Genomic DNA, 21,676 nt, shown 5'->3' with positions numbered 1-21,676 from the left:
GCTAAAAACGCTAGCGCACCTTAGTAAAAGGAGTCCTTAGACTCTAGATTTGCGGTCTATAAGTGCAATAATAAATAAATAAATTTTGACAGAAGGAAGCGTTTGTGCTGTCTTATCAATAGGAGACTAGCACCATTCTTGGGCTATATGAGGGCAGTTCTATAAAGGTGCCTACTTTCCTTTAAAGGTTACTAAAGTACCAGCCCCACAATGTGTATATATATATATATATACATATATATATATATATATATAATATAATAAAATGGTAAGCCGCACATGCGCACTTCCTATGCGTGCGTCCGTTTTCCGTGAGCTGTAGCACACATAGGAAGTGCGCATGCGCGGCTTACGGTTCTTTCAAAGACGCAGCGGTGGCTACTCTCACGATCCCCGCCTGCATCGGACTTCCGACGCAGGTGGGGATCATGAGAGAGCCACCGCTGCGTCTTTCAACTTTAAAAAAAAAAATACTCGCTTTTCAAATCTTCAGGCGCAAGCGACGGCTTGCCGCACGCGCCCCCAACTTCCCAACGCCAAGCGCCCTTTTAAAATCTTCAGGCGCGAGCGGCGGCTTGCCGCACACGCCCTGACCTCCAAACCCCCCTGCCGGCATCTACTTTTCATCCTCCTCCCTCTCGCATGCTCACAGCGTTTAAATGAAAAGCGCTGTGCTGCCACTGGAATCACCATCTCCTCTCCACTGCGGCCCGCCTTCTCACAACTTCCTGTATCCGCTAGGGTTGGCCGCACTGTACAGAAGACACCGAGGCCAGCAACAGCGCGGTGCAGCGCTTTTCTGTGAAGCAAGTAAATTTCTGTGGGGCATATGCACAGGGGGAGCAGGAAATGAATGCTGCTGGACGGGGGAGGGAAAAGGAAGGGAACAGGGGGAGCAGGCAAGGGGTGGGTGCACAGGGAAGAGGGGGAATGCTGCTGCTACACAGGGAAAGGGGGAATGCTGCTGCACAGGGAAGGAGGGAATGCTGCTGCTGTACAGGGAAGTGCGGGTGAATGCTGCTGTACAGGGAAGGGGGGAATGCTGTTGCTGCTACACAGAAGGGGGAATGCTGCTGTTGCTGCACAGGGAAGTGGGGGAGGGGGGAAGGGAAAGGGGGCCAGGGAGCAATATTGGTTTGCTTTGGGGGGGAGACAAAAGGGGGCCATGGAGCAAGACAGAAAGATAGGCAGGCAGCGCACGAGAGAGAAACAGAAAGAAAGAAACACAGACAGGCAAAGGGGGCCAGGAAGAGAAACAGACAGAAAGAAAGACAGACAGTGGGAGGGAGAGAGACAAAGAAAGGAAGAAAGAGACAGGGGCAGGGAGAGACACAGAAAGAAAGAAAGATAGATAGACATATTCTAGCACCCTTTAATGTAACGGGCTTAATGACTAGTATATATATATATAATGCGCAATCACTTACACGAGAATAAAAATGCTCACATGCAGATTGCTATAGAATACATATAGGGGCCGATATTCAAAGTGATTTCGCCAGCTGCTGACTGGTTAAATAGCTTGACCAGGAATAGTCGCTAATACTCATGGGAAAAATCCATGGAGGAAACTTGGCAACTTTCTGTACGTGTATAGGTGGCAACCCAGACATGTGTAACTTAGTGTTTCATAATTTACACATGTAAGATTCTCATAAAATTATGTCAGCCATTTTGCAAACCTATAAGTGTGAATGCTGCTAACTAAATACAGAAGCTGCAATCTTCATGGACTATCTTAATTTATTTTCAATTTGCAGGGAGAAATAAACAATGGGGGGATTAAGAAGGATGCCTCCCTTAATCCCTCCTGTAAAGAACTAGTCAAAATGACACTTTTTATAAATCTATACATGCCATTGAGCTACTGTAAATCCCTATGTGGAGATATTAGGTACTGTTCAAGAATCCTCTCTATGAAATAGGGAATATACATATAGATTTTTGACCCGCCCAGGGCATGCCCAGCTCTCTGCAATTTCTACATATTATTGACATCCACATATAAATTAAGCCCTTTCTGCTGAAATCATTTTTAACTGAAATTTCACATGCAAATAGATCATGTTCAAAGCCATAATGTTTTACATAACATTAAAAAGGGATCAAAATATACAGAAAAGACGATACCCACAAAAGAGTGTACACACTGGGACAGATGATTCTTTATTCACTAAAAAGACCTGACAGTGCCAGTGTTTCGGCTCTTGGACTGCATCAGGGATCTCTTAAGATGTCTGTCATACAAATTCTTTATAAAAGTAGTCCCGATGTTAATTTAGACTGTTTACCATGATCTCCACTTAACAAACACTTTCTTCTTGTGGCAGTGTTGGGTCTTTTTAGTGTACACTTTTTTGTGGGTGACATAACATTAGACTGGTGAAAAATATATCCCTTATACATAAGCATGAAGACAAGCAGTATTCGACGCTTAAATGACTTAACATCTTTCAACATCAAAGTCCCCCAAAAGCCCTCCTCTTCCTCTCTGCTCCCCACTCCACTACTTAATGAGAATTGTGGAAAAGCTCAACTTACAATAAGAAGCATTAACAAGTCTTGGAGGGTGGATAAAACTTAAAAATTGTACTCATAGGTATCAGAGTCAATGAGTTCCAGAAAAAGCTCCTTCAATTTTTGGAAGGATAATCCTTCACTGGAGTCCCAGTTACTAACCTCTGTTTTATTCCATAGTTAATAGGGAAATCACTTGTAACCTCCATTTTGTAAAAGGAGTCATGATAGGGGTGAGTTGGACCTCACTAGATTACCAAGACTCTATAGGGCCTTCAAGGGCGGGCTCTGTTGGCCCTGCTTCACATTAGGGGTGGGTGAGAGGGAGGGGGAAATCAAAGAGCAGTTGCGCCCCCTTATGCAGGTCCTGGTCGATGTTCAGCCAGAGCCCACATAAGTGTCTGATGCGGGTCATGGTTGAATATTGGCCGGGACCCACATGAGCTCTGGTAGCCAACAACAACTTTAATTAATGCCTCGGCACGTACTGACTTAACCGATGAAAGCTCCCTGTAAAGACTTCCGACCTAGATTGGCCACTGTGGAAACAAGATTGGGGGCTAGATAGACCATTGTTCTTATGACTTATTTTTTTTTTTTTTATCATGGTCAGTTTGACACACAGGGCTCCTTTTATTAAGGTGCGCTAGCGTTTTTAGCGCACGCAGGAAATTACTGCGCGCTACCCCGCACGCTACGCAGCTAGAACTAACGCCAGCTCAATGCTGGCGTTAAGGTCTAGCATGCGGGGGCATTAAAGCCCTATCGCAGCTTAGTAAAAGGAGCCCACAGAGTCACTTGTGTTAGGCCTTAGTACACAGGTGTCAAAGTCGGTCCTCGAGGGCCGGAATCCAGTCGGGTTTTCAGGATTTCCCCAATGAATATGCATGAGATCTATGTGCATGCACTGCTTTCAATGCATATTCATTGGGGAAATCCTGAAAACCCGACTGGATTACGGCCCTTGAGGAGGGACTTTGACACTCCTGTCTTAGTATATCGGTTCTGCACACATTAAGTTCCTGCCAAAGTGGTGTTGAATCAGTCAACTGTTCTTCCAACATTTTCCTCAAGCCAACGCTGAACATGCTACGTACACCATGGATTGCAAAAGAGCATTAGCCTTTTACTAGAAGTGAACAAAAATCTTAGAAAGTCTATTCTGCTCTTTGCTTTATTTCATCCCCAGGACGTGGGCTTGTCATAGCTAAGCCCATATGCTAACTGGCTAGCAGACTGCATCTGCTTCTCTTATGCTCAGGGTGGCATTGGCCCATTTGAGGTCAGCCTGCATGGAATACATCTGTGACAGACTATCTATATTTGGTTAATCTGTTCTCCAGAATCTCTTTCAGTTTCTCAAAAGCCACATCCATACCCCCGGGGCTCATTTTTATTATTCCCAGAATGCTTTTGCTTTAAAAAAAACCCAGAAAACAAAAATTAACAAAATGGCCTGCTGCCAATAAACATTTACCACTCAATATTCAGTCTGTGATAGCCTGTAGGAAGAAATAAATCTGAATATTCATTGCTGGGCTATGTCTGGGTACTAATTTAGCATATGAGTCCCAGCCAATATTCAATTGGGAACTGCATAAGACATTAGGAAGTAATCAACCTGGGTCTCAATGCATAAAACTGGACCTGTGCTAAAATAACCCATCTTAACGTTAACCCGTGTTGATAACTTCCCACCTTTTGTTGGTCCCAGCTGAATATCAGCTGGGACCCACATATGTCTAAGCAGATTCCTTCACCCACTCCAATACTCTTAATCCCAATCTCTAGAGCTGTGGAGTCGGTAGATAAATCCTTCGACTCCTCAGTTTCTGGTACCCATGACTCCGACTCCAGGTACCCAAAATTGTTTCTGACCCCTCGACTCCGACTCCACAGCCCTGCCAATCTCTCTATCCCATAAAGCCAGCAAGCCCCAGACCGGGTCTCTCTCCCACTCCCTCTGAAGCCTGTAGGCCCCAGATCAGTCCCCCTCCCTTCAAAACCAGTTATAGCCCCATACCAGGACCTCCTCAGGGCTGCTTCTTTTTATCCCTGGTAGTCTAGTGGGGTCCTATAAACAAGAGCAACACCCATTCACTCCTGCCCATCACAGCTCCTTTTCAAACTGCCTCTACAATCTTTATTGGCAGCCTCATGGTATAAATAAGGACCACAAGATTGCTGCTAGGGATTGCAGTAGCCATTTTGTGAAAGTGACAGCAGTGGACAGGAATGTGTGCCCTTTGCTCCTGCCTGAAACACCCCTCCAAATCAAGAGGGATAAAAATGTTAGGCTTGGGAGACTTACGGGCCTCAGATGGGGTGGGCGGGTATCTGGTCTGGGGCCGGCTTTGGGAGGGAACGGGAGAGGGGATCAGGGATGTAAATATCGTTGCTAATCAGTTAATGCTCCACCCAAGCTCCATCTATGAATTGCCCCAGCAGTAACTGGACAGTGCAAAGACAGTTAGAATTGATATTCAATGGCATTGTCTGGTTAAGTGCTTCTGATCAATTCTATTTTGATGCTCAGCCCAATGCACTCTAGATGGTTAAGTCGACTATAATTACTGCATATAAAACGTTTTATCCCCATTAGACCACCTAGCTCAAACTTGGCTTTTAAAATAATAATATAAAACATTTTTGAAACTCTTATTACATAAAAGAATGATAATAAAAGAAAATTGGAATACCCTTCTCCCAGGACTAACTTACCTGTTACACATGAAACTATCTTGCCACCCTTGTAAAGCTAAATCCTGACACAAAATAACTCCATTCTAGGACAGGTTACTTCTCAGACCACGTATGGCTTCTATTTGAAAATTCTTGAAGTGAAATCTGTACCTTTCTTTGTCATCTTTACTAAGCGATGAGTCTCGCTTATCTGCATCTCTGTCTCTGTCATGAGCAGCAACAGAGGAACTGCGCTCTGCCTCTCCTGGTTTTAGCCAAGGTGGAGGGGTTGGGAATGAAGGAGGCGTTCGGTGCAATCGGTTCCAGGGCTCATGAGGGTTGCTAAAGCTTTGCATGCCGGGGCCATCTTTGTGGCTGAACATTGAGTTGGGCGCTGAAATGGTAGTCAAAAACATGACAGGTTTTACAATCCGATCCAATGGACTTTTTGTCTGCCACATTACCAAACAGTGTAGCGAGGATTACAAAACAAAAAAATTAAGAATAAGAGAAATAAGAAATAATATTAAGAATAAGAAAAATAACTTGTAAATACTGTAAAGGTACTTTCGCCCCTAACCCTCACTACTCTCCCAGACAGACACACTTACACGTATGCACAAACACATAGCCCCTTAAAAGATTGTTTAAAAGTTAGTACATAATATTAAGAGCTGTACAATGAAAAGTGAATAATAGAGATGATTGACGGATCAAGAGCACATGTCGGGAAAGTGCTATAGAATCAATGAGCACCATCATCCAAGTGCTGGAATTAAAATAGTTCATCGTCCGTTATCCCAAATCAAACCTGCGCTCTTAATTTCAATCAGAATTCAAAGGAGCTCAGGTGCAAACTTTCTTCCATAATAAAAGATCACCACATTGGTACTCATCATGAAAGAAATAAGAGAGTCAGCTAATGTGAGCTTGGAATATGTTGAAGTAGCTGGGCCTCATGGTACATGCAACCCCCTTAGTACACCTTAATAATAAAGATGGGTTGTCGTTTGCAATGATTATGTCAACAACATATCTCATGGTGATGTGTGTCATTAACGACCAAAAATGAGCAGATAAAACACATACTGTGTTTTATCATTTGCCGATAATAGCACTCGCCCTTTTGCAATTAATGCACTCTACTGGGAAGGAGGGCAGATTATTTCCCAATAGTGGAACATCATGCATGTGTAAATTAGTGAGCATGTGAAGGTGATTTGTATACTGTTTATATATATATATCTACTGTATTTTTCGGACCATAAGATGCACTTTTCCACCCCCCCAAAAGGGAACTTAATACACTGCATGACTCCCCCCGGTACCTTTTTAAAGTGGCGGTGGTCCATTGTGGTCTCCTGCTGGACGGCTGCCTCTTTGCAGAGTGATGCACAACGCCTGCTCCCGCGCCACGATTGGCTGTGATTGGGTGATTTAATAGCAGTGGTGCACGTGTACCTTCCCTGCCCCTCCAGCATTTGTAATTTTTGTATGTGAGTGCGCCAGCATGCATTGAGGGGGAACCGGCAGTGGTTATGAGCACGCTGGACACCCGGAAGCTAAAAGGTAGCCGATTTGCGGGCCGAGCTCCAGCGTCGGGGCATAGACTGCCGCGGGCTGAAGGCCAAGTTGACACAGTGGCTGCAGGAAACATTGGACTAAATTGTTAGTGGGAGATTCTGGCGAGGAGACAACAGGACTAAGTGGAGAGCCAATGGACGACGAGCTGGGCGACAAGAATCACAGCATGACGGAGAACCAGCATTTCTTCTAGAGGGAGAAGGCCAGGAGCTGGAGCAGATCTGGTATCTCTGAATTCAGAAAAGGGCACAGAGGACAGGAAATCAGAGCGGACCGCAAAGGAGTATGAGCCAAATGGAGAGACGGGAGAGAGGAAACCAAAGAACCGGACACAATCCCCTGCCAAGCTCAAGGCTTGTTTGACATGACCCCAGGGGCAGTGTGATCCGGGCATGAATGGTGGGCAGGAAGCAAGAGAATCAGTCCAGAGAGGAGGCACAGTGAGGAAGAGAAAGATGCAGAGGAGGTGAGCATTGTGCTTAGCTCTGCAAAGAGGCAGATATCCAGGAGGAGACCACTTTAAAAAGGGGGTGCTGGTAGAGGACTGCGGATGGCTTTGGGCTTTAGACTGCAGGTTGTTTTGGGCTGCAGGCTTCCCAGCACCAGACGCACCTACGTGTAAAGGAGGAAAAACCAAGAAGAAATAAAATTCTGAACCAAATTTTTTTTTCTTGGTTTTTCCTCCTCTACAGGTGGATGAGTCTTATGGTCCAGTGCGTCTTATGCAGCGAAAAATACAGTAAGTGGTTTACAGTAAATAGTGATCAGGTACTCTAAAAGTGTTTCCCTATCTGTCCCAGTGGGTTTACAATTTAACTATGGTGACTTGAAATATCTAGCCTACTCAAGAGAGGGGTCAAATTGGTAAATGCTGTAAGAAAAGATCAGCTCTCAACTCGCAATTGGGACTCTGGGTTACTTTCAGGTTGTTTCTTAAAAAAAAACCTTGATTGAAATTCTTTTACTTAGGGCTATTCAATCAGTCTATGGGAACTTCTCATAAATTGTAAGAGTTCACCAGGGTCTATTCGCACATGATAGCACCCTAGGGTGCCTGGCAGGAATAATCCACAAACATCCTTTGTATCCAGCCCTGAGTGTGGTTTTTTAAAAATTAAATCATAAAACAGTACTAGTGACTTGTGTAAAACAATTTTTGGCAAGTCCTAAAACGATACCCGCACTGCCAAGTGAATAATTTTATGTGAGTTTTAAAAATTCAACAACAATAATAAATTACTTCAATAAGTCCCCATGTATCGTGAGCAAGGTCATATCCAAACAATCATCAAGCTCTGATAGTTTATCAAGAAAGGAGACTTATCTTGATGAAGCCTGCAAATGTTGCATCTGTTATGCAACTCCATTAAAGTCCATTGACGGGAGTGCTTCAGCTAATCGCCCTACAGAGCCCCGTTTCGTATTCTTCACAGGGGCAAACTCAGGAGCACTTCACCCAAATAAGAAGTAAGATATTGCTCCTCATAAATGTGGTTCATGTAGAAGTGAAGGTGAGTTTGATTTATATTCAGGAGAAATGCTGTTAAGCCCCGCCTCCAGCTCATCATCAGTAAATGAAAGCACTCCTGAAGGGAATTACGTCATAGCTCAAAGTCTGTCAAAGAGCCAAGGGGGCGTGGATTGGAGTGGCTGTCATGATCTTAAACTGCCTGCTGTAAACCAATCCATTCCTTCGTTCATGCCAAATGGGGCATAAGATTTTAATGTATAAATCCAATACTGCTCCCTTGCAAAGAGAAAAGATCTCCTGTTCCCTTGAAATGTCACAGAAATGTGCTCAATGATTGACCATCTCATATTTGCAAACAGGTGCCCGGTTTCCACCCCATGACTCACTATAGGAACATTTTGTCTTCCGGTTTTCATGTAGCTCCAGTGTTGTCAGACGGACTCGAATCGCCCGAATTGTGCTACCTACATATAACTGGTTACAAATACATTGAATCACATAAACCACGTAAGTGGTATCGCAAGACGTGTTATTTTTCAGGGGTTAAACCCAATTTGATTGGGGATGTGTCCATTGAGCACCCTCTACAGCGGCACGAGATAACTGATTTTCTTTGGTATTTCAATGGCTTTTTCGAAGCTGGATTGTTGATGTTCTTGGCATCTTCTATAATAATAACTGCAGGATGTGGAGGACATTGTGCTAACAGATGTAGGATGTTAATATTTTTGCTGCAGTGGGTGTTGCAGGAGCCCTATAAAGTATGATCATTTCATCTTTTGCTTTGGTTGATGGCCCTCTGTGATATAGGTGATGGAAAATACATTTACCCATTCAGGATCAGAGAATATTTATTTGTACAATTGTACTTTATGGAGCGTTTGCAAGGAGCCTAAGAATGTGATTCTTTGGAATATTGACTTTTGGTCCATTCTCTTGTGCATTGGCATAGTTGAAGTTTTTCTTTGCATTATTCAAGTCTTCAATGGAATTATCGGCGTCTTTTGTGGTGCAGCTTGACTTTGCAAGAATGTGAACTTGGAATAATCTAATCTAATCTAATGCTTAGATTTGTATACCGAGACTTCAATCCAGGAAAGCTCGACTCGGTTTACAATGATTAAATTAGGCCAATAAGGGCATATAGAGAATTATCAAGAAAGATTAGTTTCCAAAATATTTAGTAAAACAGAATGGTTTTCAGAGACTTATGAAAAAAGGGAAGGGAACCAGAACTTCTTAAGCGAGGTGGAAGGTCGTTCCAAAGTTGAGTAAACTTAAAAGACAGAGATTGACCAAGAGTCTTGATTCTTTTAATACCTTTGCTATAAGAACATAAGAGTCAAGCCGGGTCAGATCAGTGGTCGTTTGAAACCCAATACCCTTTCTCCAACAGTGGTCAACGCAGATCACTTTGAAGTACCTGTTAGATCCCCGAAATGGAAAGCCTATTTCATATTGCTGCCTCCAAGACGTGAGGGGTGGAGACGCCGGATGTTATCCAGCAAAATAATGGTTAATGGATATGTGTTCTAGAAATTCATCTAAATCTTTTTAAACTCAACTACATTACTAGGTTTGATCACATTTTCTGGCAGCAGATCCCACCTTTTGTTAAGCATTGACTGACAAACTACTTGCTAGAATTTGTCTTAACTATGCTTCTTAGCTTTCTGGTCTCTGGTCCTAGAACTGTTGAAAAGAGTAAATAATCATTCCTAATTAAAAAAAAAAAAAGATAAGTCCCCTTTCTTGATAAACTATCAAAACTTGATGATTGTTTGAATATGACCTTGCTTACGATACATGGGGACTTTTTGAAGTGATTTATTATTATTGCAGAATTTTTCAAACTCTCACATAAAATTATGCACTTGGTATTGTTTTAGGACTTGCCATAAATTGTTTTACACAAAGTCACTAGAAGTGGTTTTTTTATTTTATTTTAAAAAACACACCCAGGGCTGGACACAAAGGATGGTTGTGGGTTATTCCTGCCGGGCACCCTAAGGTGCTATCATGCGCAAATAGACCCTGGTGAACTCTTACAATTTATGAGAAGTTCCCATAGACTGAACAGCCCTAAGTAAAAGAATTTCAATCAAGGTTTTTAAAGAAACAACCTGAAAGCAACCCAGAGTCCCAATTGCTGTGTTTAGAGTTGGTCTTTTACAGCAACTATTGTGTCTTGCCCAGGATCAAACCTGAAACCTCAGGGTACTGAAGCAGTAGCTCTAACCACTAGGCCATGCCTCCACTCATGTACCTAATAGTGCTTGTATGCATACATTATTGAGAAAACTAGTGCACCCTCTTTCTAAACAGAGTACATTCTTTACAGAGCATGCACTCTATTATTGGAGAATGATATTGCTCCTGTAACAACAACATGAGCAAAATAAAAACTCGTGAAATGATACAAAATATAAATTTTCCAGCTACCTACCCCTATGCCTCAATATGAGATAAGCCCAGTGGACCTTAGGCTTCCAGTGCTCAGTATGAGGCAAGCCCAAAGGACCTTAAGTTCCCAGTGAATGGTATCTCAAGACTTTACACACAAAGGACAATGGTGAGTTGTAATTCTCTCTGAAGCTCCTATATGGATTTTTAACATGAACTGTGCAAAAGTATGCATGGAAAAGTATGCATAGAAAATACATAAAATCTGATCATTTTATTGCCACTGTTTGAATTCTGTTCACCAAATACTACGTTTTCAAGTGGTAAAAGTTTGTAAATCTTAAGACTGGAAGTTTGTAGGGATCAATGGTTGAGATGTGGAGGAAGACTGATGATTTGTTTGCATTGTTCCTTCTGATGAAGCAGAACTGAGCCTATTCAAACCACACTAACAGCCACTTCCACAGAAAGCTTTAATCTTTTTTTGGTTTACAGACTGGATATTCTAGTGCAAATAAATCACTCACTAACTGATGGGTTTCCGAGTCCTCCGAAGGCATTGCTGCTCACTGAAGCAAGACTGGGAAATGTGGATGGCCGATTGAAGGGTTCTACAAAACAAAGACAAAGTGACAGAAATTGTTGCCAAAAAGATGTAGGAATAAAGGAGTGCCTTTAGAAACTGCATTACTGCACACCTCGATAGGAACACAAGTTGCATCATATTCACTACGGTCAATGGTAGAAAAATACTGCTCCATTCGCTCTGGGATTGTGTGGGATTAAAGACATTTCCTTTTTCTACAGCTAATCAGAGCCTGTGTTGGTGGGGGGTGGGAGCAAGGCAGTTGCCCTGAGCCCAAAGGCTTTAGGGCAGGGGTGTCAAAGTCCCCCCTTGAGGGCTGTAATCCAGTCGGGTTTTCAGGATTTCCCCAATGCAATGAATATGCATGAGATCTATTTGCATGCACTGCTTTCAGTACATATTCATTGGAAAAATCCTGAAAACCCGACTGGATTGTGGCCCTCGAGGACCGACTTTGACACCTGTGCTTTAGAGCAATGGTATTCAACCCAGTCCTCAGGGACCACCTGGCTAGTCGGGTTTCAGGGTGGGGACAGGACTTCAAGGGGGAGAGGAGAGTCGGGGCGGGCGAAAGGAGAGTCGGGGTGGCCAGAGGAGAGTCGGGGCGGACGAAAGGAGAGTCAGGCGGCGATGGGAGAGTCGGGCAGCATGCGCGGTATACGGGTGTGCGCGGTATATAAAAATTTCTGTACATAAATTTGTGTTTTTCGCGCGCTATACCCGTGTGCGCGTTTTACACAGGTGCGCGTTATCTATGTGAAAATACGGTATATTGTGCTTCTCTTTGCATTATAATGCTGTTTATTATAAGCAACTAGTGATTTAGCCTCTTTCCCTCACATGTCCCCTATTTTCAGGCCCAGCTCCAAACCCATTTTTACCCCCCACCAGCCCCCTTCTCCCATCTGTTCCAGAGTAGAGTAGAGAGGGACAGATTCTTCAAAATTTCAGAAAATAAAAAAACAAGAGGGCATTCGGAAAAGTTGAAAGGAGGCAAATTCAAAACTAATGCTAGGAAGTTCTTCTTTACACAACGTGTGGTGGACACCTGGAATACAATTCCAGAGGAAGTTATAGGGCAGAGTACAGTACTGGGGTTTAAGAAAGGTTTGGACAAATTCCTGCTGGAAAAGGGGATAGAGGGGTATAGATAGAAATTTACTGCACAGGTCCTGGACCTGTTGGGCCGCCGCGTGAGCGGACTGCTGGGCGCGATGGACCTCGGGTCTGACCCAGCGGAGGCATTTCTTATGTTCAGCCCGAGCCCACTTTTCATGCCAGCAGCATTTCTCTCCCCACTCCACTTCCCTGTCCAGCAGCACCTCTTCCCTGCTCCCCCTGTCCCTCTTCATTGCTCCCCCGGCCCAGTAGCACCTCTTCCCTGCTTCCCCTGTCCCTCTTCCCTGCTCCCCCAGTCCAGCAGCACTTCTTCCCTGCTTCCCCTGTCCCTCTTCCTTGCTCCCCCGGTCTAGTAGCACCTCTTCCCTGCTCCCCCTGTCCCTCTTCCTTGTTCCCCCAGTCCAGTAGCACCTCTTCCCTGCTCCCCCTGTCCCTCTTCCTTGTTCCCCCGGTCCAGTAGCACCTCTTCCCTACTCCTCCTGTCCCTCTTCCCTGCTCCCCTGGTCCAGTAGCAACTTGTCCCTGCTCCCCCTGTTCCTCTTCCCTGTTTCAGCAGCACCACTTACCTGTTTCCCCGGTCCAGTATGCAGCATTGTGAGCATCGCGGCCAGCTTTTGTGAACCTCGTAGGCCGCTCTGCCCCTCAGAAGTACGTTCCCATTGACGCGATCGCGTATGTCAGAGGAAATGTTCTACTGAGGTGCTGTGCGGCCTGCGAAGTTTGATACAGCCGGCCGCGATCCTCACGCGAGTAGTGCCCGACCCTCAACAGCTCGAAGCTCTCCTCCCAGCAGCCACTGCCAGCACCGCTCCGCAAAGCCCTCCTCCCGGCAGCCGCCGCTCCACTCTGCCGACCACAGAGCTACAGGTCAGGGATCAGGGAACACGGCGGTAAGAGTGCGCATGCGCGCTTAGCATTTTATTATAGTAGATGGTGTTTAAAGCTGAAATTGATGGCTGCGTTTAGCTATTATATCCCCCTTTTACAAAACCATAGGGCGGTTTTTAGCACCAACCGTGACGGTAACAGCTCCGACGCTCATAGGAATTCTATGAGCGTCGGAGCTGTTACCGCTGTGGCTTGTGCTAAAAACCAGGCTATGGTTTTGTAAAAGGAGTGGGGGTGGGGGGATACTGAATGTAGGTTGATGCTCTTCATATCACTTGGCTGCAGGGTACAAAACTTTCAACAAGATAGGCTTTTTAATTTTAACATACCTAGATGAACAGCCGGGTTAAGGAAGTTGCCATGGTGGGGAGGGGGTCCAAATGGGTTACTGGCAGCATGTGCGGCACCTAGAGATAAAAGCAGCAGAAATGAGATGCATAAAGACGTGGCTGCAAGGAAATTGTATTAGATCAGCTCAGACGACAGCAAATAACAACAGTATAGTAATTTTTCTGAGGGTTTAAACCCATTTTATTTAAAGCAACAGAAAATTCAAGAACTGGCATATTCACAGCAAGGAGAAATCCTGAGAAGGATCGGGATGTGCAGTCTTCTCTAGTAATAGAACATGAGAATACATAGTAACACAGATGAGGCTGTCCACAAATAAGAACTGAATTTTTAGCAAAAAAAGACCACCAAATGTCTCAGTGGAAAAAAAAAAAAATCTACCAAGTTACTATGAAGTGCTCAGAACCTCAACGGTAGAGAAAATACAACCGGGGACACGCCCCTCTTCTACAAGACTGCGCTAGCAGTTTCTAGTGCGGGGAGCCTAGCTGAACGGCCCGCACTGCTCCTGACGCTCGTAGGAACTCAACGAGCGTCGGGAGCAGCGCGGGCCATTCAGCGCGGCTCTCTGCACTAAAAAAACGCTAGCGCGGTTTCATAGAAGAGGGGGTTAGTCTTTCACTGCGCTCGATAGTACTGAAATACTGAAATAAATTGACATTTTTTGATCAACTCCTAAAGAGCAACACTTATCTTGAATAGTGTTCTGAGAAGAGTGCACGGGTTCTGACATGTTTCGCCAGAACGGCTTCCTCAGAGAACCCAACGCAATTTTTGCTGAGTTGCGTTGATCTCTCTTATGTCCTTGTAATCGTACGATTTTTTTTTTTGGCATGGCCAAATCAAGGCAGTGGACAAAATAAAACAATATAGCTAAAAAAGAAATCAATAAACTAAACAGGAAAGATCAAACATCCAAGGCTTATATCTCTAGTCTCCTTGACATCTCTACTTGTCCTTGGGGTGCTTGAATGCTGCCATTTTTGTGGCTGCTATCAGCTCTATTGGGTAACAACCAATACAGTAGTTCCCTGCAGCCATCCTCAAAATGTTCACTTGGGAAAAAATGAGTGCAGTGCAGTGGTTAAAGTTACAGCCTCAGCACCCTGAGGTTGTAGGTTCAAACCCACGCTGCCCCAGGCACATTAGATAGATTGTGAGGGAAAAATGTTTGAGTATCTGAATAAATTTCGTAAACCACTCTGAGCTCCCCTAGGAGAACGGTATAGAAAATTGAATAAATAATATGAAAAGTTTCAGCCTCTGATAACCAGAGGTAATATTGTGACATCATAATGCCTCATTCCACCAATGCCTAAGAGCCAACCTCATCAGTGATGTCACAATGCCTCATTCCACCAATGCCTAAGAGCCAACCTCATCAGTGATGTCACAATGCCTCATTCCACCAATGCCTAAGACCCAACCTCATCAGTGATGTCACAATGCCTCATTCCACCAATGCCTAAGAGCCAACCTCATCAGTGATGTCACAATGCCTCATTCCACCAATGCCTAAGAGCCAACCTCATCAGTGATGTCACAATGCCTCATTCCACCAATGCCTAAGAGTCAACCTCATCAGTGATGTCACAATGGCTTGACTGTCCTTTACTTGGCTCACTTTTACTACATTTTGATTTCTAGAGTGGGATCTTTTCCAGATAAGCCCCGCCACTAATGGAAAAAGTGCATGCGCTGAAAGTTAAGCCCCGCCACCTTTTGCCAGCGCACGCAACCTTAACCAGTGAAGTTCTCAGCACAACGCCCCCACAACGCGGCACAATGTGTATAAAGTAAAGTGTGGGGGGGTTCCCCCCCACGCCCCCCCGTCGGAGCACCCAAAAAAAGATTATAAAAAAGAGGATATGAAACTTAACATTATAAAAAATAAGATAAACTGTCGACCATTTTTTTAAGGGCTCTGACGGGGGGGGGGGGGCGTGGGGGGACTTTATACAGATCGTGCCTCTTTTTTATAATCTTTTTTGGGTGGCGGGGGTTAACTTTTTGGCGGGGCTTATCTGGAAAAGATCCCTAGAGTGGTGCAGTGGTTAAAGCTACAGCTTCAGCACCACAAGGTTGCAGGTTCAAACCGTTCCAAGCTCCCCTGGGAGAATGGTATAGAAAATTGAATAAATAAATAAGGAGGCCCCCCCATAGAACAGTAACTCTTTGTCCCATAGAACAGTAACTCTTAATAAAATATTACGGGCCTGATATTCAGCGAGTGAATATCAGCATTTTGCTGACTGCCCCTGGTGTTAAAGCTGGAAATTAAATGCTGGGCTATGTCCGGGCTCTGGCACTGAATTTCCAGGATTATGGAGCCGACAAAAACATAGCCATTTATGCAATTTTCAGCATTTAACCAGCTATGAAGAATCGCATAAAGACAGGACTGCATTTATAAGGTTATTGTTGATAGTAAAGGGTCAAATATTGGCCATTAACTGGCTAAGTGCTGACTCTTTCCCCCATAATGCCTACAAAATGGCCAGTTTTGGCTTGGGTGCTAACCAGGCATTTTCAGAAGCACTATCTGGTTGAATGCCACTGAAAATACCCAGTTAGCCCCAAACAAGAGATTTAAATAGCCAGGAGCCTCCATTTTGAATATCAGGCCCTATGCATTTACATTTGATTTGCATTTGATGATGTCCTTTGTGCTGTTATAAGTCACATTGGTTGGTCTTTTAATGGACAACAATTGCAGGTCATAAAAATTCAAGTTCGATTAAGTTCTTAGTGGAGGAGAAGCCTAGTGGTTAGAGCAGCAGCTGGTTAACCAGGGCAACACTTGGGCAGAACATAAGAATAGCCTTACTGGGTCAGAGCAATGGTCCATCAAGCCCAGTAGCCAATCCAGGTCACTAGTACCTGGCCAAAACCCAAGGAGTAGCAACATTCCAGCATCTCAAAGAATAGCAAGATTCCGGAACCCCAATGAGAGCAACATTCCAGAGCTGAGATTGTGATGTCATAATGCCTCATTCCACAATGCCTCAGAGCCAACCTCATCAGTGATTTTACAATGGCTTGACTGTCCTATACTTGGTACACATAAGAACATAGGAACAGCCATACTGGGTCAGACCAATGGTCCATGAAGCCCTGTAGCCCGTTCTCACGGTGGCCATTCCAGGTCACTAGTACCTGGCTAAAACCCAAGGAGTATAAATATTCCATGCTACCAATCCAGGGTAAGCAGTGGCTTCCCCCATGTCTTTCTCAATAACAAGACTATGGACTTTTCCTCCAGGAACTTGTCCAAACCTTTCTTAAAACTAGCTACGCTATCCGCTCTTCCTACAACCTCTGGCAATGCGTTCCAGAGCTTAACTATTCTCTGAGTGAAAAAATTTCCTCCTCTTGGATTTAAAAATATTTCCCTGTAACTTTGAGTGTCCCCTAGTCTTTGTCATTTTTGATGGAGTGAGAAATCGATCCACTTGTACCCATTCTGAAAACCCGACTGAAATACGTCTCTCGAGGACCGGAGTTCCCTATCCCTGCCTTAGACTGTGAGCCTGTGGGAAAATGGAAATACCTACTGTACCTCACCTGGCCAGGGATTATGGCTGCTGGCTTTGTCACACCCACCTTTTTCTCTTTAATGAGCTGTAATTTCCTTTCATACTTTCCTCTCTCTTTGGATTTAAATAATATACAATACTTCCCCCGATATTCGCGGGGGTTCCGTTCCAGGAACCCCCGCGAATCTCGAAAAACCACGAATATGGTTTTTCACGGGGGGAGACTGAAGAGGGCAGCTGGAGAGGCAGGAGAGCACAGCCGGAGCGCCGCGAGCGCAGGAAATCACTCGCGGTACGCTCCGACCACCTCTCCCGCATTAAGTCGGGCCTTATCCAAAGCAGCTCCTGATTGGATAAGGCCCGACTTAGTGCAGGAAGAGAGCAGTCGGAGCGTACCGCCGAGTGATTTCCTGCGCTCCGGCTGCTCTCTCCTGCCTCTTCCGCTGCCCTCTCCTTGTCGGCGGTTCGCGGTCGGAAAACACCGCGAACGACCGGGTGAATACTATACCTGAAAACCACTCAGAAAGACATCTAATGGGTGCTGAATAAACTTGAAATGTGAAACCTTGAATTACCACTGGAAAAGTATGAGCTAAATATAAGATCAGATCCAAAAGAAATATTTATTTATTTCTTTATTCATTTTTCTATACCGTTCTCCCAGGGAAGCTCAGACTGGTTTACATTAATTTATTCAGGTACTCAAGCATTTTCCCTGTCTGACCCGGTGGACCCACTATCTATTGCACCTGGGGCAATGGGAGTTTTAAGTGACTTGCACAGGGTCACAAGGAGCAGCATGAGATATATTTCTATCCATTCTTTCTCATGCGTTTTATTTTTGGTACTGTAAAAACCTGACAGGTTGGGCAGGTCTTGAGAACTGGGCTCAAAAGAACATTCATATTGAAAAATGAGTGCTTCAGCATTCTGTCTGCTCTGAATGGGCAGTATCTCCCCATTAGCCAATGAGATGTAAGCGTCTCTCTTATGGCTCATTTCAGTATTGGCTAAGAACCAGCTCTTAGACTTGGAACGATGATCTGATGATGCCGGCTGTACTCACCCGTTGCGGTGAAAAGCGTTGCAGGTCGTGCCAGGTCATGGGGGTGATGGTGAATAGCCCCAAACAAGCTGGGGCCAGGCGGTCTGCTCAGAAACTCAGGCTTCAGACCAAAGTCCAATTTGTGTGGATCTGCCTGCATCTGTTTCTAGAATAAATTAAATAATAATAAAATGTAACAGAGCTGAAAATACAGGATGATAAACATGTAGTAATGAAATGTAGCTATTGAACGAGGAACAGAAAAGTCTTCCTTGTCTTGGCCTAAGGTAATTTTACATCCAATTGCACACATGAAAAACAATCGTATCATATTGAGAAGAAAGAAAAACACTTAGAACCTTCCTTTTTTTCTAAAATGCTAGGGAAACGACGATATTTTTCTTATCAGAACAGTAACAGTGTTAGGGAGGGGCATTGAATAACTCTCTTATATATTGAGATATTGAATCAAATTCTCAGATCCGAGTCAGAGCTTGCTTACAAATTTGCAAAGTTCCATTTTAAGTATAGAGACCCTCACACGGATTCCTATTTAAGGACATTATCTGGAGTTACACCAATAAGATAATGAGTCCCAGGGAGGAGTGGGAAAGAATTTTCTTGTGGTTATAAGAGCATAAGCATCACCATAGTGGGACAGTATCCTGTTTCCAACAGAGACCAACCCAGGCCACAAGTACCTGGCAAAATACCCAAAAAGTAAAACAGGCTGCTTATCCCAGGTATAAGCAGTGGATTTTACCAAGACCACCTTCATAATGGTTTATAACCTTGGCCTTCTTTGTAAAGATGCTCTCAGAACTAAGTCTAAGCCATACATAGTCAAAGAACTGCAACTCCAAACTCGATAGTAACCCAGTGGGGCCAAACCTCAAGAACAGTCATCAATCAAGAGGAACAGCTGAGATAGATACAGTCACTTCTACAGAAGTACACATCTCCCTCGTTATTCGCGGGGGATAGGGGCAGAGCCGGACCGCGAATATCCGGCTCTGACCCACCCTTGCCTCCCTCCCGCCTTCCCCCGGCATCCTGGCCTTACCTGGTGGTCTAGCGGGCTTTCGGGGTAGGAGCGATCTTCCTACGCTCCTGCCCCGTGCAGATTGCCAATAGGAAATGGCTGTGGGGAGTTCCCGTAGTCTCTCGAGACTACAACGGGAACTCCCCACAGCCATTTCCTATTGGCGATCTACACAGGGCAGGAGCGTAGGAAGATCGCTCCTGCCCCGAAAGTCCGCTAGACCACCAGGTAAGGCCGGGTTGCCGGAGGGGAGGCAAAAATATGGGTTTCTTTTTTTTTCCCCCTCCCCCCCCCAAAAAAAAATCACGATAATGTGAAATCACGAGTGCAGAAACCACGAATGGGGAGGGGGAAGTGTATAGCTTTACTTTCCGCCCCTTCTGTCAAGAAAACTTGATTTCCCCCCTATATTCCTCTCACTCATGCTTATCCAAGCTCTACAGGCAAGTTCCTGGGACTTCTGCTATATTATCTGGAATAGGACTCTCTTCATTTATGGGCTGCATAAATGTTAAGATGCCTAGCAAAGCCTAAGCTTGCTTAGACAGTGCTATTTGTGATTCTATAGAGTGGTCCTAACTTTTAAAAAACATGCTTTGTGCCATACTAGATGGTGCTGATTTATTTGGCGAACTACTTGAATATAAGTCAATCTGAATACAAGTCGAGACCCCCATTTTTCCCCCCAGAAAAAGGAAAAATGGTTGACTCGAATATAAGTCAGGCAGCTTAATATTCAAATGCCCTGCCCTGCCCTGCCAGGATCTGCACCCAGCCCCATTCCCTCCCTTCCCTGTCAGGGTCTGCACCCAGCCCCCTCCCTGCCAGGCACTGTACCCAGCCTCCTTCCATCGTACCTCCTCTGCTGCTGGCAACAACTTTCAACTTCAAGAAAGGAAACTACAAAGCAATGAGGGAAATGGTAAGGAAGAAACTTAGGAACACTTCCAAGAAATGGCAGACGGTAGAACTTGCCTGGTCTTTTTTCAAGGACACGGTGAGCGAGGCGCAAAATCTGTATATCCCCAGATTCAGAAAGGGGTGCAAAAAGAGTCGAACAAAAGACCCGGCGTGGATAACTAAAATACTGAAGGAAGCGATAGGCAATAAGAAAAATTCATTCAGGAAATGGAAAAAGGACAAAACTGAGGAGAACTGGAAAGAGCACAGGAAGTATCAAAAAGAATGTCACCGTGTGGTTCGAAAAGCCAAAAGAGAATATGAAGAGAGGCTAGCCAGGGAGGCACAAAATTTCAAACCGTTCTTCAGATATGTTAAATGGAAGCAGCCGGCTAGGGAGGAGGTGGGACCGCTGGACGACGGAGACAGGAAGGGAGTGATGAAAGAGGAGAAAGAAGTGGCAGAAAGACTTAACATGTTCTTTTCATCTGTATTTACAAATGAAGACACAACCAACATACCGGAACCTGAGCAAATCTTCAATGGAGATCAAGCAGAAAAATTAGCATCCATAGAAGTGAGCCTTGAAGACGTATGCAGTCAGATAGAAAAATTAAAAACTGACAAATCCCTGGGTCTGGACGGAATCCATCCAAGGGTTCTGAAGGAACTAAAGGAGGAAATAGTGGAACTACTGCAGCAAATTTGCAATCTATCCCTAAAATCAGGAGTGATCCCGGAGGATTGGAAGATAGCCAACGTCACGCCCATCTTTAAAAAGGGATCAAGAGGTGACCCGGGAAACTACAGACCGGTGAGTCTGACCTCGGTTCCGGGGAAAATGGTGGAAGCACTGATAAAAGATAACATCGATGAACATTTTGAAAGAAACAAACTTCTGATAACCAGCCAGCATGGATTCTACAAGGGGAGATCGTGCCTAACAAACTTATTGCACTTCTTCGAAGGAATTAACAAAAGGATGGACAGAGGGGAACCCATAGACATCATATACCTAGACTTCCAAAAAGCCTTTGACAAGGTACCCCATGAACGCCTACTTTGGAAACTGAAGAACCATGGGGTGGAAGGAGACATACATAGATGGATCAAAAATTGGTTGGCGGGTAGGAAACAGAGGGTAGGAGTGAAGGGCCACTACTTGGACTAGAGAAGGGTCATGAGTGGTGTTCCACAGGGCTCAGGGCTCGGACTGCTGCTATTTAATATATTTATAAATGATCTGGAAATAGGGACGAAGTGCGAGATAATAAAATTCGTGGACGACACCAAACTATTTAGTGGAGCTCGGACTAAAGAGTACTGCAAAGAATTACAAAGGAACTTGAACAAACTAGGGGAATGGGCGACGAGATGGCAGATGAAGTTCAACATTGAGAAATGTAAAGTACTACATGTGGGAGCAGAAACCCGAGGTACAACTATACGATGGGAGGGATGTTATTGAATGAGAGTACCCAAGAAAGGGACTTGGGGGTAATGGTGGACATGACAATGAAGCCGACGGCACAGTGCGCAGCGGCCTCTAAGA

At 44.6% G+C, this 21,676-nt stretch overlaps 1 protein-coding gene across 6 annotated transcripts in view; it reads right to left on the bottom strand.

The window, feature by feature from the left end:
- The window catches only part of AUTS2 (activator of transcription and developmental regulator AUTS2), a 1,593,647-nt gene that overhangs the window by 2,042 nt on the left and 1,569,929 nt on the right, over positions 1 to 21,676 (bottom strand). For all 6 annotated transcript variants that reach the window (XM_033921209.1, XM_033921212.1, XM_033921211.1 and 3 more), the window contains 4 exons: positions 18,204 to 18,348; positions 13,580 to 13,657; positions 11,185 to 11,268; positions 5,371 to 5,593 (listed from right to left, as the gene is read on the bottom strand). In XM_033921209.1, coding sequence (XP_033777100.1) covers positions 5,371 to 5,593; positions 11,185 to 11,268; positions 13,580 to 13,657; positions 18,204 to 18,348 — 530 coding nt within the window. The remainder of the gene's footprint in view (positions 1 to 5,370; positions 5,594 to 11,184; positions 11,269 to 13,579; positions 13,658 to 18,203; positions 18,349 to 21,676) is intronic.

This window comes from Geotrypetes seraphini, chromosome 15 (assembly GCF_902459505.1).
Source record: "Geotrypetes seraphini chromosome 15, aGeoSer1.1, whole genome shotgun sequence".
NCBI lineage: Eukaryota > Metazoa > Chordata > Amphibia > Gymnophiona > Dermophiidae > Geotrypetes > Geotrypetes seraphini.
This window is presented reverse-complemented; position numbering and strand designations above follow the sequence as displayed.